General features: G+C 39.3%; 2 protein-coding genes across 2 annotated transcripts; one reads left to right on the forward strand and one right to left on the reverse strand.

Moving 5' to 3' along the window:
* Positions 1–4,197: 4,197 nt before the first annotated feature.
* On the forward strand, positions 4,198–4,900 carry BDB00DRAFT_869673 (uncharacterized protein; the record flags this gene model as incomplete). Its single annotated transcript, XM_053126628.1, has 3 exons — positions 4,198–4,326; positions 4,427–4,708; positions 4,763–4,900. 3 exons carry the CDS (start codon positions 4,198–4,200, stop codon positions 4,898–4,900), a joined length of 549 nt encoding a protein of 182 aa, XP_052982341.1.
* A 9,502-nt stretch (positions 4,901–14,402) lies between these two features.
* On the reverse strand, positions 14,403–15,436 carry BDB00DRAFT_810241 (uncharacterized protein). The gene is made up of 3 exons (XM_053122537.1): positions 15,282–15,436; positions 14,695–15,218; positions 14,403–14,602 (listed from the first exon to the last, which is right to left on the reverse strand). The coding sequence occupies exons 1-2, from the start codon at positions 15,327–15,329 to the stop codon at positions 14,757–14,759; spliced, it is 510 nt and encodes a 169-aa protein (XP_052982342.1). The 5' UTR covers positions 15,330–15,436; the 3' UTR covers positions 14,403–14,602; positions 14,695–14,756.
* Positions 15,437–17,379: the final 1,943 nt, after the last annotated feature.

Raw genomic sequence — 17,379 nt, forward strand, 5'->3', positions numbered from 1 at the left:
TTTCTTATATAGAAGAAGACTTGCTAATATGTATACTTCTTCAAGCCTGGTATTTATTTTCAAAAGAGATTTAAAAAATATGTAATAAGATGTGGATAGGACAGATGCTGATGATGTTATATTTCTATATATCGATTAGGTGTAAGCAATTTTTGTTTTGCAAGGCAAATATACAAGAGTGCAGCTACAATCGAATGGAAGTGGGCAGACTGTGACACTGGAATGGAGCCTGTGTATGGGGACGATGCAATCCTTGCCGTACGAAAGGATTTCTAGGTAGTAAACCAGCAGATTTCTCAACCAGAACGACTCAAAATCTGTCTCATTCTTCTTAAAAACTCGACAAAAGCGAAGACGTGTTCCACATCTTGCTGGTCGATTAAAAGCTTATGCTTGAAAAAGTATAGGATGCAACCAGGCTGGGGCTCGCTGCCAGCAAAAACAACATGGATGTATGTGCTCACGCGCGTGTGACGAGTCATCTCCGAGATGAACTGCTGGCCTATGAGCTCGATCTTTGGGAGCTTGTAGATCACGTCGTACACAAGATTGTCTCCTTCTTGACCAAGCGGGAAATAATGGCCACCATAGATACTGTACTTTGATAATACTCGACCAATCAGCAGTAATGACGGAGGTCCATGTGTATATCCTTGCCTGTTTGTAAAGGGTAGCTTGATGGAGGCAGCAGCTCCGATCCATGCACCAACAGCCCTTGCCCACGACGATTATGCTCTAAATCAGAAGCGTCCAAGAACGATTGCACATCAAACGTAGTCATTTGGGCCGAAACGTTCCTTTGCGGCGGTACAAGAAGACTGGTAATTGATGCAACCATGGGCTCATTGCAATATTGTCGCCGATAGTGATGCACAAGATCGTTGCTATACACATCCATCAAGAACTGCCTCATATACGTCACTTCAAAATGATCCTTGCGATTGGTATTCTGGTTCTTGACGATACCATTATACCGTTCGAAACTGAAGAGCCAATATCCATAGCAAGGACCGAAATCGAGGACAGTATTGCGAATATGGCTATGGAGGTACATGTTCGGCGTGATAAACTCCAGACCGTACAGTTCGACGCACTTTTTGCAAAACTGCAGCAAGCGGATTTTAGCAATGTCGACATTGGGAATCTTGATTGAGGGTTGGCAAAGGATATGCGCAGCTTCGACAAACTTGAGCCAATTATCATAATGTTCCCCAAGTAGCTTGGACTTGAGCAGAACGGGGGAAAGCGCAACTGTCCATGTTCGCCATTCATCCAATGTCATACCAGCGAATTGGGTAGAAATACAGCCAGATCCAACAGTATATCCCAGTGGCAGTACGACCTTTTTCAGTTCCGTCTCCATATCCACCAAATGCTCTTTTGTCAAAAGTCCTTGCTCAACCCAAGCTTTTGCCATTCGTGAAGCCGTACCAGAAAACAGATTGTGCATGGGGTCAATGATAGTGGAGGTAACTAGATCGAAATATGGGAGGTGGTGCAACTCGGACCATCTTGTTCTATTGTTGTTTTCCAGCTCTTGTCTTCCCTTTTGCGTCGTTGCTGCTTTCCAGCGTCCGGTATCTATCCGGTTCTACTGTTGGTTTCTTGGTTCCCATAGTAGCTGAAAGTTGGAGTAGTCGTGCAGTCGCTGATTTGCTATTTAGGATGGCCACTTGATGTTGCACTTGTGACAACCGTAGAACGAACCTGGACCGGTAAACCCAGAAACCTTCCTCGCCGCCAGTATATCACATGCAACCATGAATAGAGCTGCCTGCACGCGAACTTCTAGCTCCATGTCGAGAGGATCATATCGCATCATTGGTATGCCTTGGTATAAGGTCAGGAGCTCATCAACTATCCGGCGCAGGTAATTGTTTATCTGCTCTTTTGTTGCCTCGTGAGGACCTAGCATGAATCCAACTATAACGACGTTTTCTTTTTGGATCACTCGTCTCTCGGCAAGTTGTTGACAGTCAAATATATGGCACCACACGAGTAAGATACATCATTGTCGAAAGCTTGGAACCAGTCAACATTGAGGGTGAGCATCAATGAATATGGGCTGGCGACGAACGGTATAAAGTCGGATTCAATAGATTCAGGATTGGGTACAGTGAACCATTGTCTGCCATCATAGACGTCATCCAAGCTACTAGGTCGCGACAGGCGATATCTCTAGTGCTCTACCTTGTTGGCAAATCCGGTCCTCCGCATCAAGCGCGCCAGACTTGCAGTAATCGGGTTGTATGCGTACACTTTTCGTGCGACGTATTATTGGTTGAAGTAAACAAATAACTTCTCTTTGCATGGGTCTTGACGTGATGGCATCGCATGATGTGGGGACTTTTGGAAAGTGCAATGCGGTACTAGTTCATTGTATAGGCTATGACAGGAAGGACAGACGACAAAACCAGTACTGCTGTCCAAGAGGGGCTCGATTCTGGAATCACGACGCAAAGTTGCCATCGACTTGGGAAAATGGATGTTGGGCAAGATGATAGCAATGAACGCAAGCAAGATTTCACCAGCAGCTCTGGACAGGTAATGCTGTTGGAACAAGGCAATGAAGAGGTAGATTATATTCAGAACAGGATTCTGTGGTGTGAAGGCATTTGGCGCGATTTTGGTGTTTGGTGGTGGATCTATTAATGTTACACACAATATCATGAGATACTGATACCCAATTGATACTGACTTCCCCCCTTTTTTAGTTTTGTCTCTTTAGATCATACCTTATTGTTCAGCCAGTATATTAAAGTCTAATGGTACAGTAGGTAAATTTGAGAGATCAGGACTTATTGCATCCATGTCCTCCATTGGATCGTCGTCAACCTGAATTATTGAAACAGAATATAAAAATGACATTTACCAATTTCGCTCGGATTCGCCAGGTAAGGAATACTCGACGCATGTGGATAAACTCCTTGCCCTCGAGCGCTGCTATACTTGCTAAACCCATTGCGTGTTTTGTGATCGTTTTTTTGTTCGCACCGGTATTTCAGTTCCTTGGCCCGTTGTTGGATTGTAACAGACATCACATACGCACAAGGCTTTGTTGTATAAAGATATCATTATGGATGGAATAATAATGGTAAGGGTGGACGACGTATATGGAATGAAGAATTGTGGCTACTCTTATATATGGTTTTTTGGACCATGATCAGGATTCATGAAGCATATGGCCATCGATGCAAGTATGCAATTGTGCATAAAGTACCTTGTCTTTCTCTTCGTGTCCGTTTATGTGCTTTTGGCCGCAAGCATACCATCGGATTATAGTAATGTCAATACATGCGCTTTGGGCACATAACGACAACACTAACATACGAATATATGCTACTGACAAGTCTCGTTATGCATAAATGCACGCGCCTGATATTTCCTTTTATGGCGGAATCTCTACGACGCATACATCCCCGCTGTAAAGGTAAGTATATTGACTTTGGATTGTATAACGGTGGTAACTAGTATAGTGAACACTATAACAGTATCTGGCTTTTTATCTTTGCTTAATAAACCCATCGTCGTATCGTTTACAAGCCAGTAGCAGCTGTTTCTACCCTTCTTTCTCTCATATTTGAAAAAGCGCATTGATGCACGTAAGTATCCATATATGGAACACTATCCGGGTACTCTGTGGATCAATGCATATATCAGCACCATTACAAGTGATGCATCAGCCATCATCTGCTTCGACCGTATGATTGCTTCTTACATGATCTATCGCTTGCTTTATTAGGTTTAGAATACGCGTTAAGCGATCCAAGGGGTTTTGTTTTCGATTTTAGATTAAAGGCATCATTACATGTACACTCCCAGATATAGAATGCACACCGAATCGTCCCTAGATCAATGTGTATACTGCATCAACATTGTTTGGAAATTGATACACCAAGTATTACTCAAGTTGATCATACATACTACCTTTATCATGGTCGGAACTCAGCACAGTGAAACTATCTTCATCAATGCGTATTATCATTTAGATTTATGTACTCATCATCAAACCATCGACATCATTATTGTATAAACAGAAGTGACTATGAACATACATTGTAATTACTTCACATAGAAGCTTTTGCCAATGTGGTTACATCATCGAGTCGTCTGTAGTAGTATAAAACATGCAACTTTCTCCTAGAAAATATGACCGTATTCTGCATTCTTATTGATCAATTTTCTTTTCATTTTATCATGCAAAACAGCAGCCAACTTGGCCAACAACAGAGCCAATCTATAGCCATGAAGCAGCGGCTCAATGATATGGAGCAAAAACTTGATAGGTTGATCCCTGAAGACATGTATGCCAGAAAGGATATGATGGTACGCTATTGATTTTTGCTAGAAGGTGTTGATTTCTCGCTACAGATTATTCACACGGGAAAGGTGGTTTTGTTGTTTCTCTTTTCTTCCCTCTTGAAAGGCTGCACTCAGAGGGGCATACTGTGTCTTGAACAGGCATGACAGCACAATAGACTGGACTTTTTCTAGAACGTTGACAGAAGAGCCGAACGCCAGCATAGCAAGCAAAGTAATCAGCTATGTCCTAAACGGTGCTGACGGTCGTAGAAACCAATGGCGTGAGCCTACATTGAGGAGAGCGCTTGCGAAATCCTTTGTAAACAAGAAGGACGAAGTAAACGCCCCTCAAGAGGTTAAAGCGGAACGTCTGGATGAGAGGCGAAAGAATATGGCAAGACCTCGAGTAAGTATAATCATATTGTAAACTCTCGCAATGTCCTAATGACATATTATATAGCTGGCAAACAGGCGCAGAAGATGGTATCAGCAGCACAAAAACGATCCCGCTTTGACCATTTATCAAGAGCCAGAGAGTCTTTTTTGTGCCGCGTTTATGTCTGACGATGAAGGGTCGGATACCATGTCGCGTCCCTAACTGGCGCAGTGAGCAGGTAAACATAAAGTGCATGAGCATATTTACAATATGTACTGAAAGCTGTTCCAGGCAAATGCGCTTCTCAAGGCTGTCGACAGCACACAGGGGGGCGTGGTGCGTTCCACAAAGCGCGTCATTCAAAACAATAGAAAATTGCCATACCAATTGAAACAGAAACTCCCTTCTTGGGCTTATACTGAATAAATTTATTGTTCTTTTCTGTGGCTCACACTGTTCTCAATTATTTCGCCATCTCGACGATTCCAAATTCCATATTGACATATGCAAGTGTACAGCTCAATTCCTATTGGTAACTAGTCGCCGATACATTACTTTGGGCTGCTTTTTTTCAAAACAGTCGGCAATCGAGAAAGAACGTGGGCAGTGATGCATAATGCACTTTGCCAGATATGGTACCATGACCGAGTTCCTCTCAAATCAACGCGTCTGTAACCAGTACCTACGTTTTCTCTTTTCCTTTCGAACAGAAGGCAGGGATGCCATTTATGCTGTGCATAAATATATTAGTGTGCTCTATCGTTAGCATCAGTGCAGTGAACAACATAGGCTACTCAGCATGCGTACAGCAATGACGTTGGTGTACGTGGATGAGGGATGAACGGGTTGTTTTCTTTTGATGAATATATTTGTTTATGCAGCTGTTCATATATAAATATGAGATTTCCCCACCTACTCATGAAGCATAACCTTTCATTTTTCACGTCACTTATAAAACATGCCAGCCAACGGACAACTTCCCTTCATTGATAGCATGCACAATGCGCAAGATCAATCCAGATTGCACGGTCGTCACTGTAAAGTGATGATGGTATGTGTTGGCTTCAATTTTTTGATTTTTCACACAGTTTATTTGCTCAGTATTTTAGAGTGCTTTACGTGAGGATATGACGAGCTTTGGCATCAAGGCAAGTTTGAATCGTGCTGGGATTTTGGTGAAAGTCCGTTACAGCAGCCAAACCTGACTATCGGCTATGAAGTGATGCATCATGTTTTGCGCCAACCCGAGTACTAGCATTGCGAATGGAGCCTGGACAAAATGAAGGCCGCACTGACCACAGCTTTATCGTGCAAGTCCGAAATGAAAACTGTGGCACCCGAAACAAGGGCAAAAGCTCGAGCAATACGAAGAAGGGCCTTAGTACGGGAACGTGTAAGTATACTATTCTCTAAAGTTTTCTCTCGCCAAATTATTCGATACTCAATAATCAAAGAACTCACTTTTCAAAATGATTTTTAGTTGGCTATGGAGCGTCTCCAATGCTTTTGGGAACACCGATGTACTGATCCTGTGCTTGCTGTTAGGGGTCGCAATCTGACCCACGGGTTGAGGACGGGTCAACAGGTCGGGTTGATGCTTTTCTGACCCATGGGTCAACCCGTCTAACCCTTGACCCGACCCGTTGACCCGTTGTAACCTGTGTGTACATATGATATCTATGAGGTACTTGTATTCAAGTAGTCAATCTTCTTGTTGGGAAGGATCATTATATTAAAGATGTAGTTGTCAATATGTCTGCTATAGAACTGTAACATAAAACGTACTTATATTCTTTTTCATTGTGGGATCATATTTTATATTCAAAAGTGTAAGATAAGTAAGCTATAAGCAATATATGTAATAGTAGTAAAGAAGTAGCAATAGTACAATGAGAATAGACAATAGAGAGTGGCAGTGAGAGACGAGATTTGACAAAAGACGTAGAAGGAATTAAGAAAAGAAAAGTGGAAGACGAAGGAAGAAATGAAAAGAAAAGGGAAAAGGGAAAAGGATTAGGGGCATTTAAAGGAAGTCGATTTTTAACCACACTTTAACCATTATGCTTTCTTTAATGCATGTGAGCGCAAACGGTTTCTTTTGTTATGGCACAAATCCCTTTACCTTTAAGAATAATCACACAAAACGTAGATATTGCTAGCACTGCTAGTAATTTGCGTGCCATCATCTTAGAGAGCTGTGTATACATGTAGTTTTGCACTTCCAGTGCTCAAGCTCAGGTTGATTGACACCTCCTTTGTCACCAAATCAAAATCAGTAGTGACCTGTCAACCTGAGTTTTGACCCATCGGGTTGAACGGGTCGGGTCGGGTCAGTGTTTTCTTGACCCGTGGGTCAACGGTCAGACCCTTGACCCGTCCTGACCCGTCCAATTGCGACCCCTACTTGCTGTTTTTCGGGAGTCCTCAGAAGCCCTTCTTTGTGGGGACTACATGTCAGACGACGAAGAATCTGGTACTATTTCTCGGCCTGTCTGGCGTAGTGCTCTTGTAATATATGTCGTACAGAACCGCATCACAGCTGTTGATTTTATACTCATTGTTGGATTTTCTATTTCTTTCAGGCAAACAATTTTCTTGCTGCTCTGGATAAGAAAATCTCTCAAGGTAGCAGAGCGGCTCGCTTTGATGGAACAATGTGTGTTTTGATAGCAAGACGAAGTTAGATAGCAAAGCAAAGAGCAAGCTCCCAAGTTAAGCTTATAACAAATAGCAATAAAATTATTTTTGTTCCTGTCTGCGTCTGCTTACAAATTCGTTGGTATTAGAAATATATTGCATGTAAAAGTGCTCCAAGACAACGCACTACTCTTTTCTTCCCGTTTTCCTTATTTTTTTCCTTTCATGTTGCTTTCACTAATTCCGTCTACTTGAGCACACCTTTGCAATCTCACCACAATCTTCCCATCTGAGCTTTATCTTTGAGCTTCGACACTTCAAGAACAGTATACTTTGATGGGCGCGCTTGAGAGCTTGAGAGCCTGAGAATCTGAGATCTTTTATTTTTGAAATTGAGTCTTCAGTTCCTCACGGTAGTTCATAATTATATCTTCTTTTCTTTTGTAGATATAGGTTTTACTAACATTTGTATTATGCTACTAACTTTTACTATTAACTCTTTCTTTTCTTCTCTTTTCATGTATTACTAGGTCATCTTGTCTAGGCATTGCTCAAGACATCCGGTTCTCAAGACACCTGGTTCTCAAGATATCCATGCAATCAAGTCTACAAGTTTCTCTTTTTTACTCTGTAGTATTCCCATTTTCTATTTCCATGACTATTTCTCTACTAGCTTTACTATATTCCGGTCACCCCTAGTGTTATGTTTTCGCACATCCCAGTATTATATCTTTATTTTGTATGGTTGGTTGTGTGGGGAACATCATTCTGCTGCTGACATGGCAGTAGTATCCTACAAACGTATCGAAATAAAGAGTACTATTGGCTATATGCAAGTATGAGCAATACATATATTAACCAGTGTCTGCAAATCAGATGTTGTGTATTATTCATGATCTATGCTACGTCAGATGAATACTCGCCAATAAATATGCTGGATCCATCATAAAATGTGTGCTCAACAGCCAATACCACCACAGGATATCAGCCAACCATAGGCCGTAGCCCCTGATGCACAGAGCTGCAGGAGCATGCATAAGAAAGGTAAACAAATGGCAACTTATACCATTCTTATACCACTCTTATACCACTTCTTATACCACTCTTATACCACTTCTTATACCATCCTTATACTACTCTTATACCACTGGTATAAGAATGGTATAAGATGTTCTTATATCGCTTGCTTCCCGCCGTGAGCACTAGAGTTAAAACCTGATTTCAGAGTGCTTTCAGTGTACTCTGAATTTTTTTTCAGTGTGCTTTCAGTGATAATTTTCTTTCAGAGTGCTTTCAGTGCGCTTTCAGAGCTGTGATGCAGCAAATGGATAAAATTGGCTCCCCTACTTAAATCCTTCTTCCTCAAGACCATCTGGGATGACCCCTTTTTTACACCACCTGAGCTGCTATGCTTCTTCCCACTCAGAGACTTTTACCCGTCACTATGCTTTTCTCCACCACTTTGCTTTCTTCTCCTTTTTTTTTGCCAATTACTAAATCAAATTCTTCAACATTTTTATTTATTTGACCATCTACAAGTTTCTTGATTCACCATCGCATTAAATTCCTTCAAAATGCTTTTTAAATCTGAAGCGATTTCTATAATTCAGAACTTCTTTTTTATTTTATTCTTTATTACAACTACAGCAGCGTGAAGCCAAAAAAGAAAAAGACCTGACCTGAGGTATTTTGCTTTTAAGAGTAGATTACTTTTATTTTACGTGGTAAATATGTAAGAGCACAGCTATTGTCTATTTATATAGGGGTAACAACTACGCCAGAATGGAGCCTCCCCAAAGGAACAACACACTGCCACATATATGGTACGATTTCTAAATGGTAGACGTCTATGCCTAGCATCGTAAACAACTCAAAGACTTGCGTAATTGGTCATAGGTACTCAACAAAAGCAAAAACGAACTGGTAGAAATTACCATTGGTGGGATTGCACAGGTTGTAGACAAAGAAATATAGAATGCACCCAGGACGAACGATCGCTTCAGTATGAAACTGAGTACTTGGGCAAACGACTCAGACATAGGTGCTGGTATTGATGTGGCGAGACATTGTGGAAATGAACGTTTGACCCAGGAGATCGACTTTTGCAAATTTGTAGAGGTGATCGCTGACCTGATTACCACTAGTGCTGGCGAGTGACACAAAATTCATGTCTGGAAACATCGATTGGTAATACTCGACAAGACAGTGGTAGTGGTGCGTAATCATGTACACCTTTTTGCCCATCTTGAGGGGAAGATATGATGGTGGCAGCGGCTCCCAACCAACTACGCTTACTCCCGTAGCATAGTCAAAATCCGATTGATCCAAGAACAGCTGACAATCATAATGCCCTTACATGGCTTCTGATAGTGGCACCAATAGCTCAGCAATCTGTCTGGCGATTGTGCTGTTACTACACCACTTGTGGTAAATCGAAATAAACAAAGACAAATAAATCATTTGAAAATGGATTATATTCAAAAGATTGAATGAAGTACAATATCAGCTATAGAAACTATCTTCTTTTATATCTAACTTTCAAACAATGTTTGAGAACTCGGTCTTAACAGAGAAACAGATCTGAAAGTGGAAAGCTTATCAACTTCATTGTCAGCAAGGACCTTATTTGTGCTTTGCTGTGAGAACGAATTAAAAACTTTTATGATGGTTTGAGATGTGTTCTTGGACGCTTGTTTCATACTTGGTTTCTTTACTGAGTTACATGAAGAATTCACATTTCAATCCAGCTAGGTGCATGTGCGCAACCGTGTCCCTTATTGGATCCCGGTGCGGTAAAGAGAAACTTTCTATCAAGACAACTGTCTGTACCGGATTTTAGTTTACCACATTACCCCCTTCTAGGTTGCACTCAGGGGCTGCTTTTGCCTGGTATATTGTATTATGGGAGATATTTGTAATTGTGGTATTAGGTAAGATATATTCAGTAGGTGTAATACCTATATAAGTTTACTTATTTTTATAGCCGAACAGATTTGTGCTTGACAAAACGTGTCTTTTCACCACTGTGGTTTCTTTTAAGAGACTGTGTGGTTTTGCTGTTATTTTTGTGCTGGATTTGTTTCTGTACCTGTTTTTGCTTGGGTTGTTCTCCAAGCCGTTTCCAATAATTGTTTATTGTGGCACGTTGGGTGAATGCTTCATTAGATTCCCAAATATTTTCATCTGGTTTGTAACCCTTCCAGCGTACTTTATACTCATATGTGCCGGGTGCCGTTCCTCTATGAGCCACTATAAACTCCACCTCAAATAGTTCATCACAAGGTATAATTTCATCTTGAGAAATTAATCTTAGCTGTGATGATGCATATTCGCGTGCCATTATCTCGTTTTGTTCATTCTTAATTATGTATGCGCCACCTCTATTGCGTCTTACTACTGTGTATGGACCTTTATATTCTGGGTTTAGTTTTCCTGCCTTTTCTCTCTCTTTAATCATTACATGACTGTTAGGTGGGAAATCAATTAAGTGATGTTTTTTATCGAACTTGTTTTGCTGTGCCTTATTAAGAGATTGTACGCGTTCACTTATTGCAAGAAAAACTATATTCTCCATATTCTTGATGCGTTCCATGAGCATTTTTTCTGATGCAGGTGTTAATTGACCATCTTTTGTATAGTCATTGAAGCCATTCAACTTTCGTGCAAACATTAATGTGTATGGAGCGGATCCAGGTCTTTTTGCTATTTTTGCATTTTTTGTAAGCTGTACACTAGGAACAAATAAGTCCCAATCCTTTACTGCTCCTCTAATGCTCTTTTTCAATGCATCAGCTGTTGTGGAGACCCAACGCTCAGAAACTCTGTTTCCACGCAGGTGATATGGTGTACTAAGTCTATGATCCAGTATAGTGACTGTTGTTAGCTTCTTTATGATGGAATTGACGAGCTCAGCTCCATTATCTGATTGTAAGTAACGGGGAAAACCGAAATCACAAAACACTTCAACTAACTTTTTCGCAATGGTATCATATTGCTCATTTGGTATGGGGCGTAAAATGCAAAAGCGTGTGCAAACATCCACTATGACCATTAGATAATTATTACCAGTGAAAGTTGTTTTGAATGGTCCTGCTAGGTCTATGGCCCAATGATCACATGGTAAATATGCATGTATGGGATGTAGAGGATGTATCCTGCTTTTGTAATATTAAACTTTTGACACTCAGGGCATTTCTTTACGATCAATGCTGCATCTTGATAGTTGGTGCTCCAATGTATACTGTCACTATGCAGGGCTTTTGCTATTGCCTCTGCTCTGAAGTGTCTGAATACATGTGTTTTTTCTAATAGATTTGTTCTTTCTTCAATTGAACACTGTTCATGAGGCACTTGTAGGCAAGTGTTTAGAATAACTACCATTATTCTAGGGTTTCGACTACCGTCTCAATGACCAGCTACCCACGTCATCGAAAATCAAAGATTTTCTCTGACCACCCCTAATTATATTGATCATTTTTTATTATTTAAAAGTAAAACTTAAAACTTAAATATATAAAATAATATTAAAAATTAAAAAATCAATAAAGTATTAAACAGCCTTCATTGGCGGTTCTAACATATCTTTGTATAGTGATTCTCTGTTGGTTAAAACCTTTTTAGCAGTTGTTTTATCCAGCATTCTTTTTAACGTATAGTTCTGTTTCTGTTGTGCTTTGTAATCAGTTCTAGCAGCTACAGCTCTAGTTACTGCTCGTTGTAGTACTGTTGCTGGCTTAGATTGTTCTAAGCTTAGCTGATCCTCATCACCCCTTCCAGCTCTTTATCCATCGGAAAAAGGCGTGACAACTGGTCAGGTAAGATGTTGGCTAAACCAAGTAGATGTACAATATCGAAGTCATATTCGAGAAGTGTGTCAAACCAACCAATCATCATTGCATTGGCTATTTTTTGTGTATGCAAAAAAGTGAGGGTGCAATGGTCTGTTAATAGGGTAAATTTGGAGCCCCAGGTCTATTTATGCCATCGATGTAAAGCTACAACGCAAGCTAGCAGTTTTCTACGTGTTATGCTATAGTTTCTTTCTGATTTAGAAAGTGTTCGTGCAGCAAACCCAATATGACGAGTTTCGCCATCAATTATTTGATATAAAGCGCTGCCAATACCCATATTGGAAGCATCAGTGGCTAGATAAAATGGCTAGCTCATGTCTGGATAACGTAAAATGGGTGCTTGTAAAAGTATTTTGCGTAAGGTACCAAACGCATTTTGATGCTTATTATTCTATAGACGTACAATGGATCCAGCATTACGAAGTGCATCCAAAGGTGCAGTTATATGTGATATATTAGGGATATGGTCCCTAAAATAATTCACAACACCTAGAAACTGTTGTATATTTTTGCCTGTTCTAGGTATAGGCCATTCGTGCATATTTGATACTTTGCGCGTGTTTAGGGTAATACTTAATCGGAAACGCAAAATCCCAAAAGATATACAGATCTTTGAGCAAAATGGCACTTGTAAGGGTTTAAGATGAGATTGACCTAAAATAATTCACAACACCTAGAAACTGTTGTATATTTCTGCATGTTCTAGGTATAGGCCATTCGTGCATATTTGATACTTTGCGCGTGTTTAGGGTAACACCTTAATCGGAAACGCAAAATCCCAAAAGATATACAGATCTTTGAGCAAAATGGCACTTGTAAGGGTTTAATATGAGATTGACCTTGGTCAATGCTTCAATAGCTTGTGCTACATGTTCGCGATGTTCTTCCAAGCTCTTGGAGAAGACAACAACATCATCCACAAAGCAGTTCACGTGCTCTTGCTGCTGGCTATACACCAGATGCATCACGCGCTGGTACTTATTGCTCAAGGGCTTTAATCTAAACGGAGCTCCGGCAAAAGACCATTGACGGTTTTAGAAAGTAAAAGAAGTCTTATGACGATCATCAGGATGTATCTGAAATCGGTGAAATGCATTTTTCAAATCGAGCGTTGTAAATACAGTTGCTCCTTTCATTTTATGGAATATATTTCGGATGAGAGGTAGAGGATAACGATCATCCGGTAGTAGCTTTTTTATATGCCTTAGATCAAAGCAAGGTCGCTTGCCAGTGTATTTGCCATTGGCATCTTTTTTTGGAGCTAAAGTTAAAGGACTATTCCATGCAGTATTTACCGGTGCTGGCTCAATAGTGCCATCCTCTGCCCACTTTCGAATTTGCCCTTCTATTATTTTTTCTGAAGCCACAGGTAGATCATATTGTCTTCTGTAGGAAGTAATACCTGGTGGTATTGGTAATTCAACAATGGTTTCTGGCACTGTGCAGAATAATGTTTTCAGAATTGCCGTATTGGCATCCAAATAGCGTTGGATGGAGTTAAAAAAAGCTTTGTGTTCACTTGGTGATCCTGCTGGAGAATCATTGGGTTTGATTTCGTCGAAAATACTGAAATCAGACTCTTCATTACTTATGGGCTTGTTCCAATAAGGGATCAGACCTGTAATACCAATGCCTAGCTTCGTCATCAAGTCTAAACCAATAGTCACTTGTATATCTTCAGAAAGAGACATGACTTCAAAGGTATGTATAGCCGTTTTGTTATTGTATTGGATTTTTATGTTGTTAACACTACCTTTTCGAGGTATGGTTATATCTTTTATAGCAAGAATAATATGACCATCATTTTCAGGTGCTACACTTTTTAAGTTTATTTTGTTTACTAAACTTTTGTCTATGAATGATTTGTCTGCTCCAGTATCGAGGAGTGCCATCACTGGTCTATTTTGCAAGACAATGGGTACCATAATAGACAATTGATTATTATCTTGCTGTGAATTAGTATGCTGCAGTTTTTTCTGCTTACCCTTTTTATCTTTGGGATCAAGTTCATTTTCATTTATCGAAAGATATCTTGTTTGTTTTTCAATACGACTCATTCGAGCACGCATTGTTCTGGTGGCTCTGGCCTCACGCATTTCGGGGCACTTGTGACCAAATTTGAATTGCACTTTCTTGCAAAATTTACAAGGATTGGTCATAGGGGCGCGTGTTTCACCAGTATAACGAGTTTTCTTGGAAACAAAATTGCTGGGTTTGTTTTTCTTCCTCTTTTTGTTGTAATCTTCATTTTCTTCAGAGTCTTGGTCTGAAGCAGTTGCAGGTTCGCCCTCAGCCAAAGTCAAGACTGCTTGTATAACAGCGTCCAGTGTACTGGGAAACTGTAAACCAAAGTGGTTTGCAGCAACGTTCCACGCACATTGGCAGTACTTCTTATTCAAAGATGATAAGAAACCATATCCTAACTCTTCGTTGTCAGGTATTCCAGACGAGCAGGCAAGCTCCAAGTACCGGTTTGCAGATTCTCACAGCGCCTCATTGCTGTTCTGGGTCAATGTGCGCATCTTATAGCATTGGTAGTAAACTTGGTATAGAGAAGAAAACGCACGACAAAACTCTTCTCGAAGCTTGGTTCAGTTCATGTCATGCCGTTGCATGGTTTTAACTAACCAAGCACGTCTTGTGGCATTATAAGTCAGTGGCATCAACCTCTTCCAGTAATTTTTGACATTGATCGAATGTGCTTCTAGCACATACGCAAAGTCATCGAAGAACTGCTCAGGTGAGTCATATGACTTCCCTTTGGCAAACGTGGTGTGTCCTCGAAGGTTGAACACAGGTAAGTTCTTGGGAACTAAATGTGCAACTTTGGCATCATCTAGTGTCTTGTCGGAAAGAGATTTCATTGTGTTAAGCCTTTCTTTCCAGTTTTCATAGTTGCTTTTAGTGGCTAAGAAAGCTTGTTGGTCAGGGCAAGTAACCAGGCTTTGTAGGTATGCCTCTTTCAGGTGAACTTGCTGTTCTAAGTAGGTACGAACTACTTGTGGGTCAGTGTCTGGACCCAGTTGGTCAGGCTTGATAAGGTCAGCACTGTCCTATTGGTTGGGTGTCCATGGGTTACTGCTTGGGTTTTCCTTAAGCTGTTCCTATTGTTGAACTTGGTCAACATCCATAGAAACAGAAGACTGGGCTTCTGAATAAGGCATAATAGGATCTGAATGATTCCTGGTGTTCGGTTAGAAAGTAGTGTCTATAGTGATGATTGCTGTTCCGTAATTCAAACGAAAAAATGTGGTAAATCGAAATAAACAAACACAAATAAGTCGTTTGAAAATGGATTATATTCAAAAGATTGAACGAAGTACAATATCAGCTATAGAAACTATCTTCTTTTATATCTAATTTTCAAACATTGTTTGAGAACTCGGTCTTAATAGAGAAACAGATCTGAAGGTAGAAAGCTTATCAACTTCTTTGTCAGCAAGGACCTTATTAGTGCTTTGCTGCAAGAACGAATTAAAAACTTTTATGATGGTTTGAGATGTGTTCTTAGACAGTTGTTTCATACTTAGTTTCTTTACTGTATTATATGAAGGATTCACATTTCAATCTAGCTAGGTGCATGTCCGCAACTATGTCCCTTAGGGTTCTAAATAGTAATAATTAATTTTGCTATAAACAGTAAATTAATTTATTATTTTATTAGAGGTCAAGCTCCGAATCTTCGATTCTCCAGGCTATGTTGGTTCCTCCTTGTCTACTGATTAATAACATTTATAATAATTATATTTAGATTTACAAAGAGAAACATATGGGAATTAATAAATTTAGCTATATATTATAATATATTAAGTACTATAAATAGATTGCGGAGTTATAATTTTTAATAATAAAATAATATTAATTAAAAATTATTATTTGTATAACATTTGAAAATATAGTAAAAAAAGAAATTAATATAATCTTTTAAAATAAAATAAAAATAATTAAAAAAATTATTATAAAATAACTTTTTAGATTCAAAATTTATAATAAAGAATGAAAAATTAAAAATCAATATATAATGTAACATTTCTCAAAATTAAAAAAAAAGTCTAAAAAATTAAAAAAAAATTTATTTTTATTTTTTATAATTCACTGTTAATTTTAATTAATTAAAGTTCTAACAAATCAAGATTTGTTGAACATTTAATTATTAATGATTAACTCCCTTATTGGATCCCAGTGCAGTAAAAAGAAACTTTCTATCAAGACATCTGTTTGTACCGGATCTTAGTTTACTATACTACTCAGCCACGACTCACTAGACTATGTCATCAGCAAACACAACACTCAAGAACTTCGTCATATAAGTGAGCTTGAAACGGTCTTTTTGATTAGTGTACTAGTTCTTGATGATCTTATTGAACCACTCAAAGCTGAATTTTCACATGTTATAGCAGCTGCCAAAATTGAGTACTATATTGCAGAGGTGAATATACAAATGCATATTTAGCATGACTCTATCTCTAGAGTACAATCTTGAAAAGTCGCAGCCAAATTTGAGCAGCAGTTGGTAGGCTTCCTCGTTTTGACAATAGTGATGGATAGCTTATACAGGAGACATGCTGCCGTGACAAAGAGCAACCAGTATGTCATCTTTTCTTCAGATAATCTTCCCTTCAACAATGACAGCGAGAGTGCAATAGTCCATGACTCTATTCATCTGATATCATTCTAGCAGATCCAGTCGCAATACAGCTGTGGGCAATGTTGTATAGTAGGTGCACCACTATCTTTTTGAGGCAACTCTCTATGTTGGTCAAATGCTCCTTAGTCAAGGTTCCATCATCTTTCCATATGGTAGCCACACACTCGGCTGTCCTATAGAGCATATTGTACATACAGTACACTCGACTATTGTCTGTGAAACGGGATCAAAGTATAGAAGACAGTGCAATACAGAAGATTAATCCTTAATTATCTATTTATTAAAATCCTTCAGTTTTACGATTTATAACTCATAAAAAAGGAAATCTTTTCAATCTCCTCCTCCTTTCTTTCCTTCACAGTCTCTTTACGCGTTCGATATGTCCATCTGTCCATAACGCTTTTTCGTTGCCATGGCGACCGTGTAACCATTACAGCATTATGGGTTCTGCATTACCTTATTGGTTACAAAAACATAATTATTTTTAATAAAAATAATTATTTTTTTATATATAAATTGAATTTTATGATATAAATAAAAAATGGAGCAAATAGATTATACACCAT

This window comes from Zychaea mexicana (assembly GCF_025766255.1).
Source record: "Zychaea mexicana strain RSA 1403 chromosome Unknown BDB00scaffold_16, whole genome shotgun sequence".
In the NCBI taxonomy this organism is placed as follows: Eukaryota; Fungi; Mucoromycota; class Mucoromycetes; order Mucorales; family Lichtheimiaceae; genus Zychaea; species Zychaea mexicana.